This window comes from Mixophyes fleayi, chromosome 6 (assembly GCF_038048845.1).
Source record: "Mixophyes fleayi isolate aMixFle1 chromosome 6, aMixFle1.hap1, whole genome shotgun sequence".
Classification (NCBI taxonomy): domain Eukaryota; kingdom Metazoa; phylum Chordata; class Amphibia; order Anura; family Limnodynastidae; genus Mixophyes; species Mixophyes fleayi.
The window spans coordinates 49,026,724-49,052,675 of NC_134407.1; the positions used below are offsets into that span (position 1 = coordinate 49,026,724).

Genomic DNA, 25,952 nt, shown 5'->3' on the forward strand with positions numbered 1-25,952 from the left:
TTTTCAGAGGTCTGGTTCCATTACACAATGCATGTTCCTATGGACATTATGAGGTAGCAGAGCTGCTTGTCAAGGCTGGAGCAGTTATTAATGTTGCCGATCTGTGGAAATTCACCCCTTTACACGAAGCAGCAGCAAAAGGGAAATATGAGATTTGCAAGTTACTGCTTCAGGTATGATCATGCATTGTGAACCTGAATCTATCTTGCATAAAGGAATATCCTGAACACAAATTCAAGTCTGTTGATTTAATTAAACAATAATTCTGTTTCTGTGTCCGGCAGCATTTTTTAGCACTATCCATCTGACCCAGTTACATCACATTTGGGTCTTAAAGTTTCTCAATTTTGAAAATGTCATATAACCTAAATCACAGAATAAGACGGCATAGGCTCTACTGTTACGAATATAGTTCTTGCTTTTACATAACAAAATGGTGTTGAAAAAACAGAGCAACATTCTGTGCAAAAATCAGGTATTTATAACCCAAAAACAGCAAAAAAAATTAGCAAGCAAGCAGAACAAAAAAAATTTGTATGTATTTTTCTTTGTTAAAATGTAAGAATATGTCCCAGCCCCTATGACAAATGGCAATCCTACATTCCATAGATCTTAGATAGCTAGTGCGATTAAAGAACAAAAAGCACAGTTTGTTGTTGTGCTTCATATAATATAACTGGTCCTCTTTGAATTTGTTCTATAACAGAGGGGATTGTTGCCCTCTTGTACCATTACAACCGTTCCACTTGTGTTTCCTGTAATGTTTGAAATGCTCTATTCTGAACAGCATGGAGCCGACTCAACTAAGAAGAATAGAGACGGCAATACACCACTGGACCTGGTCAAAGATGGAGATACAGATATTCAAGATCTTCTGCGCGGAGACGCCGCCTTATTAGATGCTGCTAAAAGAGGCTGTGTGGCCCGACTTAAGAAATTGTGCACACCTGACAAAGTCAATTGTAGAGATACGCAGGGCAGACACTCTACACCATTACATTTAGCAGGTCAGTATTAAGTGTTTACTCCTTAATTAACTTTGTGAAAGACTCCTTGTCTGTTCAGCTGCTGTCATATTTGTTGACATAAGATTAGGATTTAGATTTTCTGTTCACGATTTTCTTACAGTCAGCCATTCTGGTACTTTCAGTGAAATTCTCAGGGATTTGCACAAAATGGCTCAGAAATATTTACGAGAAAACTTACGGTTAAAAAGATACTAATCGGAGCATCTCTCACTTGCATGCCATTAAGACTTTTCTTTTTTTCGTCAGCTGGCTACAATAATCTAGAAGTTGCAGAGTACCTGTTACAGCAAGGTGCTGATGTAAATGCACAAGATAAAGGGGGACTAATCCCATTGCACAACGCAGCATCCTATGGGGTATGTTGGAATTTTAAGTTACATTCATGGCAAAAGCAAAATCCGCAAATGTTGTTGTGATTAAGAAAATTGCATTAATGTATTTGTATTTTACTGGGTATGGCCTTTTCCTTAGAAATAGCTCCTCTTTGTCTCCTCCCTCCCCCATTTTTGATAATATCCTCTTTTTTAAACATAAACTGTTAGCTTACGGAGGCCATCCCATCAATTAAATACTGTGATTGAATATCGTCACTGAATTTTTTTTTTTAGTAATGATAGTCAATGTTCAACGCATAAAAACTGCTAGCTTATTTTTACACAGGTTAAAAGATATACAGATTTTGTTTCATTTTTTCTCTTTCCTACCATTGGGGACAATGCTAGACATTGGGGTATAGTAGGTGGAACTAGGAGTTTAGACACTTAGACTTGCTTTAATTCACACATTTTTTGTAATGTTTTTTGTGATTTCTCATAGCTAGAACTTAGAATGATTTATATGTTGTTTGATGGTGTATGTTGATGCACTTTCCAGTGTTTCTCATACGTGGAATCAATAGTTTTCTTTGATCACATTTACTAATATCCTTTGTTTAAATGTGTGCGTAATCTATAAACTTGTATGTGAATAACTAGTCAAGTTATTATTTTGCAGCATGTGGAAGTGGCGGCTTTACTTATAAAATACAATGCATGTGTGAATGCCACGGACAAGTGGGCTTTTACACCCCTGCACGAAGCTGCTCAGAAGGGAAGAACTCAGCTTTGTGCACTGCTACTGGCACATGGGGCAGATCCTACTTTGAAAAATCAAGAGGGGCAAACCTCATTAGACTTGGTCACAGTAAGTATTTAGTTTCATTATCCTTGTGTTTATATTGTCCATTTTGACATTACATGACTACACCACTATTTGCCACAACTTCACTGTACAAACCAACAAACTCGGCTACAATATATTTTTATCTCATCCCTGCCTTAATCTACACCTCCCTTCAATTGCTGCATAACATCTTAATGGCTGCATATCTCTGAGTGTATGGGTCCAAAATCCATTGCATCTATTGGATTTTTATCGATCAGATGTTGACCATAAATATGTTTTGATGATGACCACGATCTAACTGTGAGCAACACTAATTGTACTTTATAAGATCTAGCCATTTGATCACTAGAACATCTGATCTTCAACAAATACAACATAGATATACAACGGTTAGCCATTCTGGTAAATCAGTGGAATCTGCCTGTGTGTGGGCAGATCAGTCTTTTTTGTAATCTACCAAAATACAAAAACTGACACTAGTAAGACAGTGATTGCAGATATCTTAAAGGTAGGTTAGCACACAGCACCTATATTCAGCAACCACCCAGTGAAAAACAAAGTCAGTGATGTTAAAGTATGCCCTAACTGGCCCTGAAGTTTCCTCTTCATTGACATGTAATTGGTATGGCTAAAATAATATACAGTTATGACCATTTCAAGCTTATGAAACCGTGTATCCATGAGCCTTTTTCGATTTTGTTCTTTAAACAGGCTGATGACGTACGTGCCCTTCTTGCAGCAGCTATGCCCCCAGCTGCTCTACCAGCATTTTATAAACCTCAGCTTATCAGTGTTTGCCAGCCTACAACCACAGTAGCGGGAGTTCTCTCTAATGTGCCCTCCAGTCCACCCACTCTATCTGCTGCCAGCAGCTTGGATAACCTGGCTACCAGCTTCTCCGAGGCACCATCTGCAAGTAGTGGAGGAGCTGAAGGAGCTGTAGGATTAGAGAAAAAGGAAGACGGTAAATATTAAACATTTCTCAAAAATGCTACCACACTCAGAAATGATTAATTTGATCACTGCAAATAATCTATCTCCTAAATTGTTTCTAAATAAGTAGAGCACATTGAGAATGCAAATGCTACGAATTATTTTATTGTTGCATTATGGAGAGTACATGCATGGAATAATCATATTAACATTACTGTTTGTTTTGGTTTGAAATGTAAATTGATAAACTTTTTAAAGAAGTTGACCACCTTTTCATCAACCACATTATTCCTCACCTGACAACCTCCAACATTAGCTGATAATCGGGGGAAGAGGAACCTATTCAACTTTCACTTACTAGCAGAAAGACTAATATTTGTATTATTTTGACTTGATAACGATGACTAATAAGTGTCTTACACTGGTCTGACTTGGGTACAGAGGGACTGATGCCTGTATTACTTTTGTTTACTTTTTAAAGTACCTGGGGTTGACCTAAGCATCAGTCAGTTTTTGAGGAACCTTGGACTTGAACACTTAATTGACATCTTTGAGAGAGAGCAGGTGAGTTCAATAAACTACAGTGTTAGACTTTAATATATACCAAAACCTACAGTATACGTTACTGAGGTAACATTATGCCAAATAACTGAAGTTTATGCTTAACTAAATCTGTCAAACATGCTTACTGTCTAGTGACTTACTAATTAAAAAAGAATTTTTTTTTTAGCTTATATTTTAATATAAATACTCTTTCTATTTGTAGATCACACTTGACGTCTTAATTGAAATGGGACACAAGGAATTTAAGGAGATTGGGATTAATGCTTATGGACACAGACATAAAATCATCAAAGGCCTGGAAAGGCTTATATCTGGTCAACAAGGTAATTAATATATATTTGTCTAATTTTGAGTACAGTAAAATATCTGGAATAACATGTAAGAGTACAATGCTCACTGAAAACGGTTAATATGTGATCAAGCTCAGAGTTCCCAGCGGGTTTGAAAATGGAGATGTTGCCTATAGCAACCAATAAGATTCTAGTTATCATTTTGTAGAATGCACTAAATAAATAACTAGAATCTGATTGGTTGCTATAGGTAACATCTCCACTTTTCAAACCCGCTGGAAACTCTGGGCTTCATACATTTACCCCAACACACTACCCTCTCCCCCCCCCCCCCCCCCCCACCCCCTATAGCTGATCTGTGTACAATTTGTTAACAACTGGATGTTCAAATTGGACAGATTTAACTGATATGCAGTCAGGCCATATCCATGAGTGCTCTTGGCCGATGGCTGCATACACACACACAGAGACTCAATCATTAGACAGAGACAATTGAAATTTAGAAAAATTTCGGTATTTCTCCAGCGCTCTTTGATCAAATAAAGTCCCAATTATGCATTGATTTTGAGACAAATTAGTTTAAATCGGACAATTTCCACATGTGGTAAACAAATGCTTGGTATTCAATATGACCCAACATCCCTTGATCTCCCATACATTCTGAGGTGGCCTTTGAGTGACAGAACTTTACTACCTGACCCAATCAAAATGTTGACAAATGGGACAATTGTTTTGGGCCCAGAGATACAGCTATTTTTAACCAGTTTAGTCTAACAAAGCCAATTTAGCCATTAAAATTACAGTACATGTAGGTACCATAATTCTGTTACTGTAGATTTGGTAAGGCTTTTCCTTTCTCAATACTATATTGTGTAAAGATGTATCTGTTTTATTTATCCTTTAGGTTTGAATCCATACTTAACACTGAATAACTCTAACAGTGGGACTATTTTAATTGACCTTGCTCCAGATGACAAAGAATTTATTTCTGTGGATGAGGAGGTAACATAATTTACAATGTCTTCCAATGCTTTTTTATCCCAGCAGTTTGTACCGTTCCTTTCTGTAAAGACTCAGTGTCTGCTAGTATTTGAAAAGTGCTATTTTTTCCTTCCTTACAATTTAGATGCAGAGCACAGTCAGAGAACATAGAGATGGGGGGCATGCAGGTGGCGTCTTCAACAGATATAATATATTAAAGGTACATTGATAAGCTAGGAGCGATTTTGGTGTGCTTTGTGTAAGTCTGCATCAAGAAGAATACAAAACTAATGTCATTCCTGTAATTCCCTAGATTCAGAAGGTATGTAATAAAAAGCTCTGGGAGAGGTACACTCACCAAAGAAAAGAGGTTACAGAGGAGAATCATAATCACGCCAATGAACGGATGCTGTTTCACGGTAAGTGTCACATGTAAGGGTGATTATTGCACCTGTTTACAACATGAAGGTCCCATTAAAGATCGAAAGCTCTCCCCAAGAATCCGCTACAGACAGCAAAATTGTCTAAGCTTTAAAATATTGTAAATTTGAGCAATTAAAAAAATATGTACTTTGCAAGCAGTCTGTAGCTTTGTAAGTCATGTATGTACCTATGAAAGATAAAGTTTAATGTGTGCTCATGTTTGCATACAGCATTGGATAAGTATATTTGCTTGGTGAAAAATGAACACTATCCTCATCCACTAACTCCCACTGACATGCAATATTTCATACACTTATCTCTAGTGTAATTAAGTGTTACAGACCTCCTGAAGCCAAGTATTTGCTTAATTAGGGACCATAAATTGTTTTGAGCTAATTGCAGTTTCATGTTTTCTAAGTACACCTGAGATTCATATGTTTATAGTCTAGTTTAGTAGCAGAGCAGTATTTGATCTGAGGCCTAAAGGAAAACCTATTTAATCTGTTTTATGTTGTAGAAAAAAGTGATTGCTAATCATTGTTACTCTTTTATTAACCATTTTTCTACAAGATTAACAATATACTTCCATGTTTTTATACAGTCATTGGATTCATCTTCCCTTCATGTATTCCCAGGTTCTCCGTTTGTAAATGCAATTATTCACAAGGGGTTTGATGAAAGGCATGCTTACATCGGTGGTATGTTTGGAGCTGGGATATATTTTGCTGAAAACTCTTCAAAAAGCAACCAGTATGTTTATGGCATTGGAGGAGGCACTGGGTGCCCACTTCATAAAGACCGATCTTGTTATGTTTGCCATAGGTATGTGTCATTACAGTAGAGGTTTTAGCCTATGACCGATATAAAATACAGCTCTGTAATACACAGCCTTTTAATTCCTGGATATAGCACTTTTTTTATGGTCCCATCATTCCTTAATGGCGCTTCTATTGTCCTATTTCCGTCATTCTACACTACCTATTCCAGCATTTAACATGGCAATCTTCCCAGGCACAGTATGTTGGACTGATGTGCTGTGCAATAGTGTTTACTTGTGTATTGCTGAAATATTCACTGTAGTATAATAGTTAGGATGTTATAATATGACATTGTATTAAACTGAAAGCCTATTTTTCACTCAATACGTCACTGTGGTTAACTAAATTGTCTTCTGTGTTTATTTTGCTTCTCGTTTGAGGAGGTTGTTTTGTGCTGGGGGGGGGGGGTCTGTTTTCTTTTTTTTTTTTCACTTTAACTTTAAAAGCCACATTCCCTGTTACTTGTTACAGTTTGACTGACTTGCTTCTTTTCCCTGCTGGGGCCTCAGGAAGTACACGATGTACATGTCCCGAGGGCTTGTCTGTGTCTCCAGTACAGCACCAGTTGTTTACATACAGCATCTGTAGGTGTGACTGTCAACCAATAAAAAGTCACAAGGATGGATCTTGCAGCTTCTTATTGGTCCTCCCGCTCACAGCTATATCAGTAGCCACTTTGCATTAATGTGTGATAAGTTTTCTGAAGCTCTACCACAGAAATGTAGACGTGTGCTGCAGTTCCTGGGGTTCCAATAAAGGAGGTGATCAGTGTAAATTTAACAAGTAACCAGGAGTTCTGCCTTGAAACAATTTTTCCTAGCCTGTTTCCTGGCTTTAGCTGCTGTTTTATGTTCTCATATATTGAAAGAAGAAGAATTTGAAATCTACATGTTGTGTTGTAAACCTGGCAAGTAATTGACAGCATAGAGCCAAGGAAAACTTCTACCAGCAGATGGCAGTGATTTTCTATCTTCTGCTTTTATATTTGGGTTTTGCAACAATCCAAAACACCAAAAACAGCTACAAATCACTATAAGTTTTGAGACTGATACATTAAAGTGAAAATAACCCCCCCCCTCCCCCAGCAAATAAAAAAAATAATATTTGTTGTGTTGTGGAGGGGGATGTATATGTTCGTTCTTTTAGTATTGAAAACTGCTCTGAATATTTGTTTTTGTTTTTTGTTTTTTTTTCTGAATTACCAGAAAATGCCCAATTCTTTCTGCTATATTTCTGTGGAAGTCCTTCCCGTAACCCTTGGGCTAATAATAATCAGTGAAAAAACTGCTGTTGGTCCTTTATTCTCACACTAACAATCAGTGGGCATTCAGAGCAAGGCATTTACATTATTACACAATATGATTTGTGCTCTTTATATCTCTGCACCATCCATTCATTAGCAGACATAGTAACACTTGTAGAAACTAGGGAAAGTACTCTAATAGGAGTGTTACATGTTTACATCTCAATGTTTGTTAGAAATGTAAGTGTTAGTCAACATATCCATATTTCTGTTTTTCAGTTATTTATGTTTGCATCATCATGACTTATGTAGATAGTGAAAGTATAAAGAAAAGTGATGTTACATAGGAGGGAAGGTAATTGATAGAAATGACACCACTGTATTTCCCTCCATACAGACAGCTTCTGTTTTGTCGAGTGACGTTGGGGAAATCGTTCCTGCAGTTCAGTGCAATGAAGATGGCCCATTCCCCTCCTGGCCATCATTCAGTCACTGGCCGGCCTAGTGTAAATGGACTTGCCTTGGCAGAGTATGTGATCTACCGCGGGGAGCAGGTAATTTAATGGCATAGTATGTGGCCCTGGGGAGATCTCATGTGATAGTGCTATGTTCAGAATGAACAAAATATGATGTGTCTTTACATAGTGATATAATCATTCCAAATAGAGTAATAGGAATTTCTGTATTTAAATTGGTGGCTGGGGTTATTATTTAATGTTGTTCCAAAGTAAAAGTGGATATGGAAGATCTTCACCTAACAAATTGCGTACCAATATGTTAAGACTTTTTGTGAAACAAATGATGTTTCATCCTTGTAATCCTTGATGCTATGATGAGCAAACACAAAACAACAATGCAGGAATTCTAGAGATGATTGTTTAAAACATTTGTTACTTAAAAGACCATATATACTTTCGGTACTCTTAGGGGCAGATTAATTTGTCTGCGATGTTCTTAAGAACAGCGAGTAAATATCGGCATTACTTCTGTCAGAAAATATCTGCATGAGGTGTATCGCCGCTGTTCCGTAGGCGCCTCTTGCAGATATTTAGGGAGTTGAATCTGTTCCTTACTGTAAGAGATCTGTATGTATAATTTCCCTCCATTCTATTACCTCATGTTCTAGTTCTGAAAATGAATTGCATATAAATGTGAATATAGAGTTCAACATAGTTTATTTAAGGGATCACTAAAAACTGTCTGTTCTATTGCTAATGTACTTAATAATCTTTCTGTAGGCATACCCAGAATATTTAATAACCTATCAAATAGTGAAGCCCGACACCACATCAGATGGATGAAGAACCTCTGGTCTACACAAGCTTTATGTGCAAACAGCATCTCTGTGAGGGCAATGGGAAAGAGAGACTTTACTAAACAATGTGAATACATTGCAACATTCTCAGAGACTAAAGCTTTAAAGAAATGTTTAGTATACTTCCTGAACATTCACAAAAAATCTTGTTTATCAGCACTTTAACAGACGCCATTCTTGATATTAAATGGGTTTGTCTATATTTAATTATACACAAAGAAATGTATTGCGTTAACTTGAATTTTAAATCATGTTTTGTTTTCCTCTTACCTTTTCTTTCTTTTTGTTTTTAATAAAAATGGGACATCCTGACTAAATTCCTCTAAAAACAAAAATTAACTTGCATTACTAAAATTGTGTATTTTGAAACACAGCATTTACACTGAATACAGTTCATTTGTAAAACTGTAAATAAGAGCTTTTTGTACTAGCCGGATATTTATTTAAATTGCTTTGTAATATAGTCTTGTACAAGGAAAAACATGGGTATGTTACTTTATTGGAATGAAGCCTTGGGCTGGATGTATTCCACAATGCTGACCATTATTTACCAAATACCAGGATGGTCTTAAGTTGCAGAGATAACTTGGCCCTGAGAAATTTTAGTTTAATTTTTCTCCATAATTTTCAGTTGTATCTTGCTTAACCTTTGTTACTTTTATCTTCTTAAATTATCAATTTAGATTAAGAGGAAGGTTTTTATATTTTTAAAAGAAAACAAAAAAATGTATTCTGTCTAGTGTGAAAGCTATTTTTTTTTTATTTCTGTTTGACCATTGTATCGAACACAATCACTCAAAATTATGTGTCCCCAGTAAGGAAACCCTTCCCCTGAGTTCCTATCTCTTGCCTTACAATCGCTGCTCGAACAGAAGCATGATGGGAGGGGTGGAGCCACAGTGTAAGATTGAAATGATTGTCAACATCGACTGAAAGCTGTCACTAACTGTTTGACTGTATTGCTGCTGCGTGCTGACAGCTATTTGAATATTACTAGGCGGCTCCATTCTTTCAGCAAGTATGGGGTTCAGAGAAATGGTGGTACTGCATCAGTCCAAGCTGCAATGTTATGGTATGGAGTCCGAAGTGAAGGGAACCACCACTGGACCTTCATCGGAGGAGGCTTCCTGATTGGGGAGATCTATTTTGTCCGGATTTCTATTTTTATTGCAGCAGTGGATTATAGTAAAGGATGGTTGGGGCTGTAGTCTGGGCCCTAAATCTGCTACACCAGTTCCTATTGATACAGCAATATAGCTAAAGAAGCATTGTCTCTACAAGAGATGAAACCTACTAAGCGGTACAGGCACAGTAATTTGTGACCAAAGCAATTTGTTGGTCTGTGAAAATGTTGATACTGTGGGTTATATGCACTTTTTTTTTGCCCATTTTGTGTTTTATTAGAGTAGGTCTCTATGATAGCTGCTCCCTGCTCTCCTATGTTCTATTAAAACTTGGTGGCAGTAGAGTGAGTAGGGGCTAGCGGTGGAGGGGGGCCTATTGCTGAGTCTCACCCAGTCTTTATCTACCATTAGTTAATTACATCTGAAAGTGGCATTATATTTAAATGTTACCGAGCCAGTGCTCTCAATGGCTTGTACCTGGAATTCATAAAAAAAATGCAGTTTTGTCTAAAATGTTTCCAAATTGAATAGTTAATTTGAAATACATTGTGGAAACGGATAGAAATATTGTTTTATTCCTTGCTACCTTTTGTGTTAGAAACAGAACAAATCATTGCCCTGCATTTGATATTGCCATTTGTGTATTGGCCTTGATCAATAATTTAAAAAGTTTGGTTGAAACTTTTCTGACTATATTTTGTCGGCATACAAAATTATGAACCTTTTATATTTTTATTTTTTATATAAATCTCAACAGGGTGTCTAATGTTCCATCATCATAGGATATTAGGTGACCTAAGGTACCTCACTCTTCTAAAGCAGAGTACATAAGACTCTCCTTTGGGGATTTGTGTCAAGTTACAAACTAAATACATTTGTTGTTAGCAGTGGTTTGAACTCTTAGTAGCTTCCGTCCTGATAACACATTTCCTGCAATGTATTTTTTTGTCCACCATCAGAAGTCTACTTTCTTTAACAAGCAGCCTTGATCCATTTGATCAGACTGCTGCCTCCACTTTTCTAATGGAGGTTTTGGATTTTCTTGCTGTGGGCCTATAATGTTGTGCAGTGTTTGAGTGGTCCATGTACACATAAGTGTGTGTATATTGCAAGGAAGGGTTTATTATGTCATAACAGCTAATTTTTAAAATTGTGCCTGAGAAACGACAACCCTTTTTATACATTTTGTGGCTCAAGAGTTGCCAGCAGGATTAGTGCTAGCATTATAGTGGCCAAATCTTGCCATCCCAGCCATTATTTTTTATCAACTGAGGGTTGGAGTTCAGCTACAGCTGAAAGGCTAAATTTAGTGTCCCGTTGTTGAGCCATCATTTCTGATAGTCCTTATGTCTTTGCAGGTTCTATATGCAGTGGAGAACTTTACATAACTTGGTGGATGTGTTTCATTTGATGAAATATATATATATATACTGTATACACTTTGCTTGCTAGTTAATCTGTAGCAATGGATGATTGTGTTATGTGCTTTCTTGTGTTTCATAATAAAACAATTCTGTGCATTTGTCCAGTTGTTGAAAATTGATACAGAAAAATAGCCATTATTGTAAATTTTATGGCAGAGGTTTGAGACTCTGTAGTCATGTCTGCCTACTCTATTACATTTATAAGTTGTTTAAAGTTACCTTTTTTTTCTTTTCTTACTGTTTAAAATTTCTATCACTCAGATTACTCTGCTTATTCACAGTGTCTTCAATGGAGCAGTGCCATCTCTTGGGCAAGTTGTCATAGATAAATGTCAGCACTTGCATTATGGCATTGACTATAGAGTAAAATATTGTATGTTCTAAAAAAAAACAAAAAACTATAGACCTACTTTCTTCTTGTGGAGGACCTGATGGAAGTGAATTAACTGGTAAAACAGCACTGCAGCTGTTGCAGCTAATCCAGCAACAGTAAAGCCCTGCCTGGATTGATATATAAATTGACTAGGAAAGCACTGGTTCAAAAACAATCTAGTACTTAAATAAAATAAAAAAAAGTCGGTGTTGGCATAACAATTAACATAAGGAGAAGACTGGTCCCAAATGGCTTGATAACAGAAAGTTTAGTTAAATGATGTTATCCATATTTGTAGTGAAATACTTCAGATACTTCATGATATTAAAATAGTGCACATAATGAGATTTTATTCTGTATTATCATACAAAGTAGTATCAGTTATGGGGTAGACGATGGACTAGCATATAGAAAGCTGCTACCCACTGGATATACTGAGCCATCATTAAGTATGACAGTGGCTAGTTAGCTGCACAACCTTGCAATATAATTTTGTAAAATTGCGTGCCTATCAGTCAGGTATGGTTGTTTCAGGCTGTTGCATTGCATAATCTTTACCTCCTACTGTATTCCATCTGGGAAAAAAAAATGTTCTCAGTGCATACGGAATGAGTTGCTAAATATTTCTATTTGTGTTTCATAAACTGCGACATAAAATTAGATAGAGACGAATAAAACACACCATAATAATCGAATTCCGCTACAAAATGTTTTTGTACATCTGCTTATAGAATATGACATGACACCAATTAACTATGATATAAATTGAGTGACATGGGGAAAACTTTGCTGACAAAAGATAAATTGCATATTAAAGATTTGAACGCTATAGATGTCTGTTGAGGGAGAACTATAGAGAAAAGACCACCGGATCAGCTCACCACATTTCCTGCTGCTTTTCTCCATTGGAACAAAATGAGAAAAGTTGTTTCTAAGATGTAGCACAAAGCCTTTTATGTGGATCTACTGAGGCACAGTTCCAACATCAATACTGAGGCTGATAAGATCAGCCATTCTTCATGACAGCTGGCAGCCTGTTTCTGCTCTGGGTAGATTTATTAGTACCAGTGGACAAGTTAATATCCTTCATTTCCAGTTCTGTAACATATAACATTTTAATATACTGTAGCTCTGACTTAATGGTCTCCCACTGTATCTCTATGTTTGCATCCTGCTATAAAATACATTAGATAATTGGTTAAATGTAAATATATGTAAAACGTCCCATTTCCTTCATAAGAGTTAAGATGTTCAACAGAATGAAACGTTGTCTAATTCACAGTTAATTGTTTTCTGTCATTTGCTACTTTAGAGTCATGCAGGTCCTTTCAACTTCAATTAAGTTGACAGTAAATCTGATGTGCATATAGTATGTAGATAAATAAAATAGCGCAAATGGTATCCTCATGATCAGTTATTAGTTATGTTCATCTCCTGAACTTTTATTTTAAATATATATTTGTGTTATTAGTAGCTCTTTTATATAAAGCATGAGGTGAACTAGTATGTTTTCTCTGCAGATCATTGGATTTGGGCACAGTATTGTTTGGCTGTAGAGAAAGGATAATAGTTCTGTCCAATTTGTTCAACAATCTGAGTGTTGACGGCTTCCATGTATAGGGAAAACTAGTCACAATGTAATGAGTTCTTATTGGCTTGCGTTGGTAGCCAAAGGAAAGGGAGGATTTGGGTGGATGAAGGGCACTTCTTGCCAAGCATCAAGATGTAAGGGTACACCTATAAATGTGCTCAGCAGACTATCGGGCACATTTGCACCAACTACTCTTAGACTAATTACCTTTATTATGTCTATTCTATAAATCCAATCCTAAAGTAATCCATGAGATTCCTCCCTGCTAAAAAGTGTGTTGCTACATCACTGTCTGTAATCCAGGTAAAGGTGTTACGAGTCTCTTTAGTGCAATCTGGTAATTGTGCCCTGGGGCAGCATTGAACTATATTGGTTTATAGCGGTGTTTTTCAAACTGCGCCGCGGCTCCCTGTGGTGCGAGGTCAGGGCCGATGATAAGCAAGGCAGGGGGCTACTTGGTATTTATTTTGGCTCTGGGGTGCCTTGAAAAAATTCTTGAGAACTTAGGGCGGCCTCAAACTGAGAGTTTGGGATCCACTGGTTTATAGCATTCTTTAGGGATCCCTAAGACACAGTGTGACCCACTGTTAGAGGAGGAACTGAATTTAGCCACTGGGCTGATGGCTTATATTTTTATATATATATATATATATATATATATTTATTATTTTTTTATAGGTAAAGACTTGGCTGAGAGACAAAAGACATATAGAAAACTTTGTGTATACACATATTGGCTCCGCCCCTCAAACATACATGCCAAGCACACACAGGTTCAATGTATATTTATATTGCCCTAAATTGTTTACAACTCCTTGTTAGTGGCAAGAATCTAATGAATGAGTATGATTCAATATATCACCACATGGTGTCTGCAAGTGATACTAATTATCTATTGTACAATAATGCTACTCAAAGCTTTTGGTTTGGTTTCTCTTTCTCCCATTTCAACACAGTAACAATAACAAGCAGATTTAGCAACAAGACTATTCTTGAAATTAATCCCTTTTATGGAACTTATTTTTAACTGCTTCATTACGGATTGGTTTCTTCTCCCCTATGACTACATAAAAATAGTATTTCATTATATCTATGATGTGGTTTTGTCTCTGAATGTTGTTTTTAAATATGACTTGTTTCTTATCGAATAAATAAAGATGTACGGGAAACAAAAATAATAGGTCTCCTGAATAGAATGTGAAAATGTGTTATTTCCTTTCCCAACTCCATGGCAGACCTCACAATGGGTTAATACCCTGATCAGCTTAGTGTAGACAGGAAAAGATTTGCTCCACCTGGAGCATATATAATGCAGCTCCTCATCAGTGTCTTCTTTTCTTGTCTCAGCAAGTGTATGATAGGGTAGTGCAGTGTAGCATTTTTTTGTTTATTTTATTTGGGGGGCCTTACCTGAGGTTTGTGGCTTTCCACATGAGGCTGGCTGGATGTGCACTCCAGCGGGGCATGGGCCGGAACTGTACGTTTTCTTCAGCTGGGCTGTTTGGAAGTCTGGATGCTGCTGGGGACTTCCGAATCGGGTGTGTACACATGAAGGACTCGCATGCACAGTGCGCTGACAGGTTGCCGAGCAGTGCTACTCCCATTCATCTGTTCAGATGAAAAGCATTATCCTGCGATGAACACACTCTGATGATCTCAGGACAAGCACCTCTTTAAAACAACTGACGCCTATTATATGAGGCTCATTGTTTGCTATAGGTGGTTGTATGCTGCAGGACTTGGCAGCTATCTGGATACAGTGCACTATGGACCAGGAGCCGGTCCCAAAAAAGCTGAAGGACATCCCAAGGTAAGCTCTTAGAAGTGGGTGTTTACTTTAGAATAGCTTACTTGGTACCTTTTTGTTCTATTGTTTACAGTACTTCTGTGGAGCTTGTGCAGGGAAAAAGAAAATGTAAAGTTAAGAATCAAGTGTGTGCAGCTTGTGATGGTCAATTGCCGAAAAATTGCATTGATCTGTTGTGTGTGTCGTACCCCTGAAACGATAGAAGAGCCTGGCCCCCCAGAATAATTCAAATGGTTCTTTTCATGGATGGTGAAGGCCATTCAGGATTTTCAGGCCGCACAGCAGGGGGCAAAGAGGACAGGACTCCAATAGCAAAGGAGATGGAGAAAGTGAGGCCACGGCCATCCTCTGAAACATTTGGTTCCCTTCAGGACTGGGATTCCGAGTCAGATAGTGAGGCTGAGGTGAAAGAGAATCCCAGAATGTTTAATTTGGATACCGTAAATGTTATACTCAAGCATATTAACAAATCTCTAGGCATTGAGGAGCCTACAGTTCCAGTCAAACCACAGGATGCACTGTTTTCAGAACACCAAGTGAAATGTAGAGTGTTTCATACCCATAAGGTGATAAAAGACTTGATCTCTAAGGAGTGGCAAGCCTTAGACAAAAGTCATCCTAATATGGGGAGACTGAACCGCATGTACCCTTTCCAGGATTAGGATATGCTGAGATGATGTTCAGTACCTAAGGTGGGTTCAGCCATAGCCGGCTTATCCTGAAGGACCACTCTCCCATGGGATGATGGGGGACCACTGAAAGGCGCCATGGATAGGAGAATGGAGACTTCCTTCAGGAAATTGCACATCTCAGGCATAACTCTAAACTCTGGGATAGCCATGGCTTCGGTAGCTAGAGTCCTTAGGTTGTGGGCCAGTACGTTACATACAGATATTGAAGATAGAATAAATATATTGTACCTTCTAAAGTCCTTAGAGGTTATGCAGAAGAGAATTGATTTCTTGTGTGAAGTCTCATTGGATATGATTGTGTTCTCCAAAAGCATGGCCTCGGCAGTTGTAGCGTGAAGAGCGCTTTGGTTATGTCCATGGGCGGCAGTTCAACAATCCAAAAGCTGTCTGACAATGCTTCCATACGAGGGAAATTTCTTGTTTGGAGAAAGCTGGATAATCTGATACAGAGGCTAGCAAATGGTAGTGCTAATCGTTTACTACAGGACAGAAAGGGGAGACGTTTCCTCACTTACTCGCCAAGGATAAGTTTAAAGAAGCCCATGCCTATAGGCCTGGCAGACAATTTTCCAGACATCAAGACCGTGTGACAAGACGGTTCTTTCAGCCCTTCAGATCGAAAAGGGAGAAACAAGGGACAGCAAAGAACCCAATGACTATCTGCAGATCCAGTCTCCACTAACCCCAGTGGGCGGTAGGATATCACGCTTTGCAAAAATTTGGAATCAGAACACACAAGACAGGTGGGTCCAGGAGATAGTCACCAGAGGATATGCCATAGAATTTCATACCTGGCCAAAAGGAAACACATTTGTCCAGTCAATAAGTCCCCACGTCCTTCTTAGAACAGCAAGCATTGGAGGAAGTCCTGGTGAAAACAAAAACGATTGTGCCGGTGGCGAAAAAAATCGGGAAAACATGGGGTTCTATTCCACACTGTTCTTTGTCTATAAAGTGTTAGGTGCCTTCAGAACAGTACTAGATTTAGGGGCTCTGAATTGTTATGTGCAAGCAAAACACTTTTGGATGGAATTTTTTGGCACAATCCTCAAAGCAGTAGAAACAGGAGATTTTCTGACGGCAATAGACTTAAAGGATGCAGATTTTCATATCCCGGTGACGATTCATCACCAGCAATACCTGAGGTTTTGCATTCAAGGACGCCACTTCCAATTTACTTATCTTCCGTTTGGCCTTTCCACATCTCCAAGAACATTCACCAAAGTCCTCATTGTGGCACTCGGGGAGAAAGGAGTAGCTTTGTGACTGTATCTGGACGATATCCTGATTGCGGCAAAGTCAGAAGAAGCGGCCATGGAGGTTACATCCCAAGTATTCAAGTTTCTGCAACAGCACGGTTTGTTAATCAATGTATCAAAAAGCCATCTGACACCATCACAACAGCTTGTGTTCCTAGGAATACAAATAAATACAAGAATGGACAAAGTCTGTCTCTCTCAAGAAAGATTGGACAAAATCCAGTCCTTAGCACATCAAATTGAGATTCAACCTCAAATTTTGGCACAAACATACCTTCGCCTCCTAGGGATGTTCTCCTCAACAATAGGAATCCTTCCATAGACAAGATGGCATAAGAGAGATCTTCAATCAAACCTCTTTGCAGAATGGGATCATACAGTGAGGTCGTCAGATTCGAAAATCAACCTCAAGGTCGGCAAGACAGTCCTTAGACTAGTGGCAACTATAAGGCTTGAGAAAGCAAGGTGGGACTCTCTCTATACCAGACTGGTGTGTTCTTAACACAGATGCCAGTTCAGTAGGTTGGGGTGCTCACATGCAGGCGATGGTCACACAGGGCACCTAGTGAGACGAAGAGAGACTTCTCCAGGGGATCATCTTGGAGATGAGAGCGGTCTGGCGTGCAGTCCAGTACTTCCAGTCCTACTTACAAGCCAAACATCTGTGAGTATTCTCTGACAACAGGACTGTAATAGGCGACTATTGAAATCCAAAGTTGTTTCAGACAAGGTAATAGACATTCTAAATCGGGCAAGGAAAAAAGAATTCCTCTATAATTTATTACAGAATTTGGAAAAAATTAATTTGTTGGGCAGAGAACATGGCGAAGGATCCCATGTCCGCTAGTGTTCCAGATGTATTGGAGTTTCTTGAAGATGGTTTTGTGAAAGGACTAGCACCATCTACATTGAAGGTGCAAATATCTGCTCTTAACATCCTCCTTGATACCAAGCTGTCATCTCAGGATCTTGTCTTCCAATTCTTTCAGGCACTGAAGAGGTTATGACCAAGAGTGAAACCTTTCTTAGCCCCTTGGAACCTTATTATTGTCCTAGATGCCTTAACCGCTGACCCCTTCGAACCATTGCAGGATCTATATCTCAAATGGCTCACTCGGAGAGTGCGCTTTCTAATGGCAATCGCTTCGGCTCGTTGGATAGGGGAGATACACGCGTTATGGTGTGAAGCACCCTTCCTGAACATTTATGAAGATAGTGATTTTGAGGACGAACCCGGAGTATCTACCCAAGGTTGTCTCTTCCTTTCACATCAATCAAGAATTGGTACTACCGTCTCTCTACCCTCATCCCACTAATAGTGAGGAGAGACAACTCCATACTCTAGATGTGCTGAGAGCCATATCTACCTACATTGTCAAGACGGAAAAGGTTAGGAAGACAAAGCAACTATTTGTTCTTCCTGAAGGTCCTTGCAAGGGGCTTTCCCCAGCCAAACCCACATTGGCAAAGTGGATTAGAGAAGTGATTGCACAGGCCTACAGGGGAAAGAGTCTGAGGTACCCAAGATACTGAAGGCGCATTCAACTAGGATGGTAGCGACCTCCTGGGCACATAGAACCCATGCTTCGGCAACCGACATCTGTAAGGCAGCTGGATGGTCATCGATGTACACTTTCTCTAAGCATTACCTGCTTGACGTTTCAGCTTCTACGGAGACACCGTTTGGGAGAAGGATTCTCCAGCAAACGGTGTAAATAAATTTTTGTTGACTGTTTATAAGGTGTTTGTTTTTATTCCCCCCCCCCCCCCCCCGACTATTGTACTGCCTTGGTATATCCCATTGTCAGAGCTGCCATGGAGTTGGGAAAGGAAATTTTGAGAATTTATACTCACTGTTAATTTTCTTTCCTTGATATACTTCATGGCAGCCCTATATTTTCCCACCCTTGTTCTAATAGTTATGTTATAGGATGGCTTGGGAAGTTACAAAAGAAACTGAGGAGTAGTTGCCTTATATTTGGTCCAGGTCCGGCGACTCTTTTCCTCTCTACACTAAGCGGAGCAGGGTATTAACCCATGGTCAGGGCTGCCATGGAGTTTGTAAAGGAAAGGAAATTAATGGTGCGTATTATTTTCAATTTTTAATTGTTTTGCTTCAGTGACTAGGGAAACTGAAACAAGCCATTAAGGCTTACACACCAAACCATGAGATTGGGAGAGGGGGAACATGTTATCTTACACCAGCACATTGGAGAATCCTTACTATTTTATGCAAACTACTGAAACCCTTTTAAATTGACAATGACAGCCTGAATCAAGTCATGGCCATAATCAAACTACTGGAGAAGCTGAAGGAGGAGATGAAAGTTAGTGATTCAGCAAAGTACATTAGCCTTGTGGATCAAGTTCTTTATTCACTTTGTCAGGACCCAACGGTTTGCAGCATCTTGAAATTGGATCACTACATTTTGGCAACCGTGCTTGATCCTTGGTTTAAGTTTTCTGAAAACTGACAGCTCCTGTTGCTGAACTGCTTGGTTTGTTAAACTATGTGCATGTTGTATTCCCTACTCTAGGGATTGTATCTTTAGTTAATCTTCCATGTATGTGTGTCATATATTTGTGCCAGTGGTCTGTCACTAATTTAGCTAGTCAGATCGCTGCAGACTTTAGCCAAAATTGGTGAAAATTGGAACAGTTGTGAAGGGATCATTAGAAAATAGACTATAAATAACTAAATTAATGTTAATGCTATAAATAGTAATATCGGCGCAAAAACAGCTCAAAATGACATTATTTTACCTATTTTTCACAATTTTTAATGAAATCCAGATCAAAAATCAAAACCTTTCATGATTTTAGGGCAAAACCATTAGCAAAGCTGAACCACGAACGCAGTTTAGAACGTGTGAAACTTATGATATGAAACTGAAACACAAGGGTTAGCACACATCTCTATCAAAATGTATACTTAAAAATGCTCTATAAAAAAAAAAAAAGCATTATTTACAATAGAATATCTCACAACACTGTGGCCATTTAAGTGACGAGACTCCCACTGGTGGTCGCAATTTATATTATGCGTGTATCAGGAATGGCGGATATGTTGTCTGCCTGTTTTATGATATAGTCTGTATTTCCATTAGTAATGGTTTGACGTTTGAATTTAGTTGAATAGAATACTTTATTTGATATATTGGGGTAGCTAGCCAATTGCTTGTGATATCTTATTGCTCATGTAGATGTCCGATATTAATATCCCACTATATGTATTGTTAGCAATCTCGTGTATATATCTTGTCCTCCAACAATTTGACCAATGTCAATGTATAATAATTAAAATTGAAATAATTTTATTACAATAGTCATCCATCCATAAAGCAAAGCATTCAATAAACAAGCTCAATTAAAATATAGATAGCCAACCAGTTCAACTAGTATTGTGCAAGTCCCTGATAATGGTCAACACTTCATAAATCCATAGTTAGAAACTTAAACATTGCAGAAAATCTTCTATCTTCTTCAACAATGATCATAGGTAGGTTCCTAAATAAATAAAGATAAATACATGAATAAATAAATAAATATATGGAATAAAATACCACAGGATGTTATCAGCAAAATTGTTCAAAATTGATTAATCTAAGTGTCCAAACTTTAAAAGAATAGCAGCAAACAACACGTATTGAGCAGCAGCTGTGTCTACCGATAAAATAACCTAGATATCCAGTCTAATAGAGGGAATAGCAACAATCAAATGTTATTCTACAGAATTAACGATCTTTACAGTTCAGTCCCCTTTCTGGTGAGTTGTCTCCTGAATCAGCCTAGATTTCCAAAATTTCGGGTTCCCACTGCATGTTCCAATAATGTGGTGTTGGTGAAAGATGCCCAGTGTGTTGTGTTTCCTCTGTGCAGAGGGGCATGTGTGTGTAAAGCATGTGGGCAGAGGGGGCATGTGTGTGTAAAGAAGTAGGGCAGAGGGGGCATGTGTGTGTAAAGCATGTGGGCAGGGGGTGCATGGGTGTGTAAAGCATGTGGGCAGAGGGAGCATATGTGAGTGAAGCTGCTGGGCAGAGTAGGCATGTGTGAGTAAAGCATGTGGGCAGAGGGTACATCTGTGTGTAAAGCATGTGGGCAGAGGGGGTATCTGTGTGTAAAGCATGTGGGCAGAGGGGGTATCTGTGTGTAAAGCATGTGGGCAGAGGTGGGTATGTGTGTGTAAAGAAGTAGGGCAGAGGGGGCATGTGTGTGTAAAGCATGTGGGAAAGGGGTGCATGGGTGTGTAAAGCATGTGGGCAGAGGGAGCATATGTGAGTGAAGCTGCTGGGCAGAGTGGGCATGTGTGAGTAAAGCATGTGGGCAGAGGGTACATCTGTGTGTAAAGCATGTGGGCAGAGGGGGTATCTGTGTGTAAAGCATGTGGGCAGAGGGAAGCATATGTGAGTGAAGCTGCTGGGCAAAGTGGCATGTGTGAGTAAAGCATGTGGGCAGAGGGTACATGTGTGAGTAAATCTGCTGGGCACAGGGAGCATATGTGAGTAAAGCTGCTGGTTATTTCTGTAATGACAGTGCTACAGGGCTCCTTCCCTGCACTACAGAAGCCCTGTAGCATCAAATGATTGTATCCTTTAATGATGATATATCAAATTATTCCTTGCCTTGTGTTTTTCACTTCCTAGACACGCCCCAAATGACGCACAGCCCCGCCCCAATGGTATGGACATACACCTATGGCGGGGCGCTGCTGGTAATCAGCGGCACATAATTTTCCCTTCTAGTCAACATGAAGTTGTTGTATCGGGGCCCAAATTTTCTCTGACTGCTCTGGTCGCTGGGGTGGGTGTCACAGATGGGTAGAACTTGATATTGCAAATTGTGCCATTATCGCCTGGGGGGAGAAATAAACATTATTTGTTTGAAAAAAATAATTAGCCCAATAATAAAGTCACTATGGGGCAAAGTTTTTATTTACTGTAAATTTATTTTAATTTCAATTATTGATTTGTTTGAAATTTTTAAAATCAGTGCATCATCTTTGGAATCCGCGGATGCCAGAGATCACTGCTAATCAGCAGGGATCACAAAATTATGGAAGTATCTGTGAAGCTCACATAAATACACTGACATTTTAAAATGATGGGCGGTTGGCAAGTATTTAATTAGTGACCAATAATCCATGCTTGTATTATTAGTCCCGTAATCAACTAATGTCTCCTATATAAACAATGCAAAGAGCATATAACATCAAAAACATAAAAAAAAAAAAAAGGATGTAACATCAAAAAAGCAAAGAGCATGTAACATCTTTTGGAGGACTTCCTTTAGTGAGAAAAGATTATTATAGCAGTGTGACAAGTTTAGTCTATAATTTTTTTGTGAGCAATCATCACAAAATCACTTGTTCTTTTCCATCATTAAATCAATGGCCATGAAAGATATAATTACCGAACATAAATGACATCTTTAAATAAAACACTATGTGATGTTAATAGAAAGCCTTGATTGCAACTGTATAAATGGAAATGATAAAGTGACATTCAATATCTATGTTATTTAACCGGCTCCTGACTGTGCATAATACTTTTACAGTACTTTTACAGTGGGCTGAAGGCTCTATGGGCCTGATTCATTAAGGCACGTAAACAGCAAGTTTGTGTGTATAATCTACACATTTCATCTGCGCGTGCCCAGAACTGGACCATATGGAAAAGAACGCAGCAGCATTCAATTCATCTTCAAGCGCAAAGGACACTTAATACAAACTACGATTTCAGGGAGGGAATGGGGAGAGGACTGGGCGTATGCCCGTAGTCTGTGTACAGTAAGGGTGTGCCAAGCTCAAGCGCACGCAGCAGCATTCGACTCTAGGGCATCTCTCAGGTACCTGTCTTTCAGCTATATCTCTTGCTCCAGCTACAAGACTAGTCTAAGTGCTGATTACTAGTGATTATGACTGTGTATTTATGATATAACGTGTTTGCAATTAGTAGTAACTATAAAAATGTATTTAATATACAGTAGACATTCATGACATGCCATTAAAAGTATTTCATGGGAAAAATAAATTAAAGAACACTTTTATTAATGTGTTGTCATTAATGCCATTTTTTTAATTGATTTTGTTTCCTGTGCATCCTTTGGCAACTTTGTATTCCACATAGTTATTGAACGTATCCTGTAGTGTCTTATCTGTTAGAGCACAGCAGCCTTACATCCATTTTTATCACCACACGTATCTTCAGATCTGCTGCCTGTTGAATACGGGCGTGCGTATACTCGATTATCATGCATTACTTATTTTTTTTTATATTGTTAAAAAAAAACACATTGGACCTCATTTAGAGTCGGACGCAAGTATGTGTAACATTTTATGTAATCTGGGGTATGAGAGACATGTCAGGGCATTTTTGTGACTAGTGCACGTCTGAGGGCATATCAGGACAATTGTGTCATGTGTGGGTCTGAGGGTATGTGGGGTGCTTCGGTAATTTTGGAGATCATTCTTTTGTGCATTTTGTAGGAAAAATATTTTTATTTTTGCAGGCGGTGAGACATGCAGAGATGAGAACGTAAGAGCTTGTAGCATTACTGCTGGCAATCACCGTGAGGTCTGTAGGTAACGAGGTGCGAGCCTCGCGTGAGTTAGACATGGGTAGCTACATCATCATGAAAGGGTTGGATCTTAGTGTCGAGAAAGTGCCAGAGATAGGTAGGTAAGGTGGCCCCTATGGAAGGAGCCACATTAAGCCAGGATCCAGGAAGGAGGAAGGTGGTCTCAGGTCCTTGGTGAGGGGGATGTGCGGCAGATACCACAAGGGCACCTGTAATTGACCCCATTAGGGAGAGACTAGAGCCCCAACTTAATGAAAGCCCCTGAGAGGGGTATGAGCAGCAGGGGGATCCCTACTATCAAGGGTATCTGAAGAGGAGTGAGAAGATGGAAGAGTGCACGAGAGCTGCACCTGGTCAAGTGTGGACAAGAGGGGGAGAGTCCCCACCAGCTGAGGAGGATAGCTTTTGGATGAGCGGGTCTGGAGGGACATGGGATGACAGACAGAGACCCTTGGAGGGTGTGTATGGAATGATAGAGTACTCTATATGAGAGCCTCCATGGAAAGTGCTCCTATACTGTGAGGATGGGATGTGCTGCAACCAGGTAGTGTGGCTGGTCTGTAGGGCAGGAATCCCCAGACTGAGGTGCCGGAAGAACCCTGTGGTTGTGAAACAGTGACAACAAGAAAGGCAGAGTCTCTAACTATTAACTGTCCATTTAATTGCACAATAACAGCAGCAGTAGTAATTAATGGGCGCTGGGCATTGAGATGTTATTTGGTTATGTGCTAGAGGAGTTTGGAGTTTCCTATGTACACCATTGCAAATGTTAAACGTATGTGCAGGAGGAGATGATGTAGGAAACAAAATGTACATTTATTTTTCTATGAGATGTTCTGGCTCCCTGCACACCACTAGTATCCACTACACAAATTTTGTGTTAAACACCTGAGTATTCAGGGAAGTCTCTGGGCGTGGATACCACACCCATGCCATAGTCAGAGCTGAAGAGGGTAACATAGAGTGGCATCATGGCATGCACCAGAGCAGGAAGGGCTTCACAGAGGAACGATGTGTGCCTATGTGTGTGTAAAATATATATATATATATATATATATATATATATATATATATATATATATATATATATACTGTGTATATGTATATAAATACATACACTGATCAGTCACAACATCAAATCCTCTTATATTTACATCTTCACTTTTTCTGAACTTGTCCTCTCTGTGAAAAGAAGAGGGACAATATATCTGAGAGGTGCTTTAAAAAGTCCTGTAAACTACAACCTTCTTGGTTTTTTCATATTGCTTTCCTTAGGACATAATTGTGTGTAGTATTCAACAAACCTTTGCACAGAAAAGGAGTAGATCACAGACCTGTCTGGATCAAGTCCTGATCCCTGTGTTAGTTGAAGAATCCACTAGTCATCCTGATATGATCATTCTCTCAGAAGACATGAATATTAGATTTAAGCATGTTGAATTTGATCCTGATCTAGTTTTTAATCTTGTTAGAGCAGACAGGATTTCACTTATTTTGGAGGAAACTCCTGAAGAGCCCAAGATTTCCATTACTTTAACAGAATCTAATTTACCAGAAGATTTTAAAGATTGCGTATTTTCATCAGCAGTGGATAGAAATTATCCAGGTGGTAAAAAAAATACATATGTGTCATTAAATGGTTCAGCATATATACAAGGTCATATGGACAAAAAGTAGAAATGTATCTGAAAAAGCCTTTCTTATCCTTGTGATGACTTGATTGTTCTTCTACACCTTTTGTGTCAGTGACTAAGGTTGTAGCCAGTTAGATGAACACTGTAAAGGATGTGGTTGAAGAAAATAAAAGATTGTCTATTAAGTCTATTAGAGCTCAAACATACTCCGTCATTAATTTCTAAACCATTTATTAACTTAAGTAGACTGACCACACACCCTATATGTGTCTTTGTTTGGACATGGCTTATAGATGCTTCTAGATGGTCCTGGAGTAAAGCCTCCAAATCAGTGGTGGACCTACCATTGGTGCGGCAGGTGCAGTGGCCTGGGGCCCTTGAAGATAACAGGGCCCACTGCATGGTTGATGCAGAGGGTTGGGGGCCCCCGGTTCCCTCCTCCCCACCTCCCTGCATCGGGGCACACAGCTCGCTAGTTCCGCCTTTGCTCCTAATATAAAATCTCTAATGTACATTTACAAGCCTTGTTGTTGGTTTCTATTTTTTATATATATTTTATAGTTTTTGGGGGGTGGGGAGATGTGGTGGAGAGGGATGCAGAAAAAAAGAGAGAAGGGATAGGGGAGGGTTCCAAACTGAGTGACATTTACATATAAAAATAACAAGACTAGTTGCTGTTTTAGAACATAGTCAAAGAGAGGGAATGAGATGAT

The 25,952-nt window shown here is 38.9% G+C and overlaps 1 protein-coding gene across 1 annotated transcript in view; it reads left to right on the top strand.

The window, feature by feature from the left end:
- TNKS2 (tankyrase 2) overlaps positions 1 to 11,407 on the top strand; it is a 34,836-nt gene extending 23,429 nt beyond the window's left edge. Inside the window, exons 15-27 of the mRNA XM_075216430.1 lie at positions 8 to 173; positions 788 to 1,007; positions 1,275 to 1,384; positions 2,022 to 2,210; positions 2,904 to 3,156; positions 3,607 to 3,689; positions 3,892 to 4,012; positions 4,884 to 4,981; positions 5,106 to 5,180; positions 5,274 to 5,379; positions 6,019 to 6,205; positions 7,842 to 7,998; positions 8,683 to 11,407. Coding sequence (XP_075072531.1) covers positions 8 to 173; positions 788 to 1,007; positions 1,275 to 1,384; positions 2,022 to 2,210; positions 2,904 to 3,156; positions 3,607 to 3,689; positions 3,892 to 4,012; positions 4,884 to 4,981; positions 5,106 to 5,180; positions 5,274 to 5,379; positions 6,019 to 6,205; positions 7,842 to 7,998; positions 8,683 to 8,745 — 1,828 coding nt within the window. The 3' untranslated portion in view covers positions 8,746 to 11,407. The remainder of the gene's footprint in view (positions 1 to 7; positions 174 to 787; positions 1,008 to 1,274; positions 1,385 to 2,021; positions 2,211 to 2,903; positions 3,157 to 3,606; positions 3,690 to 3,891; positions 4,013 to 4,883; positions 4,982 to 5,105; positions 5,181 to 5,273; positions 5,380 to 6,018; positions 6,206 to 7,841; positions 7,999 to 8,682) is intronic.
- The last annotated feature ends 14,545 nt before the right edge of the window (positions 11,408 to 25,952 follow it).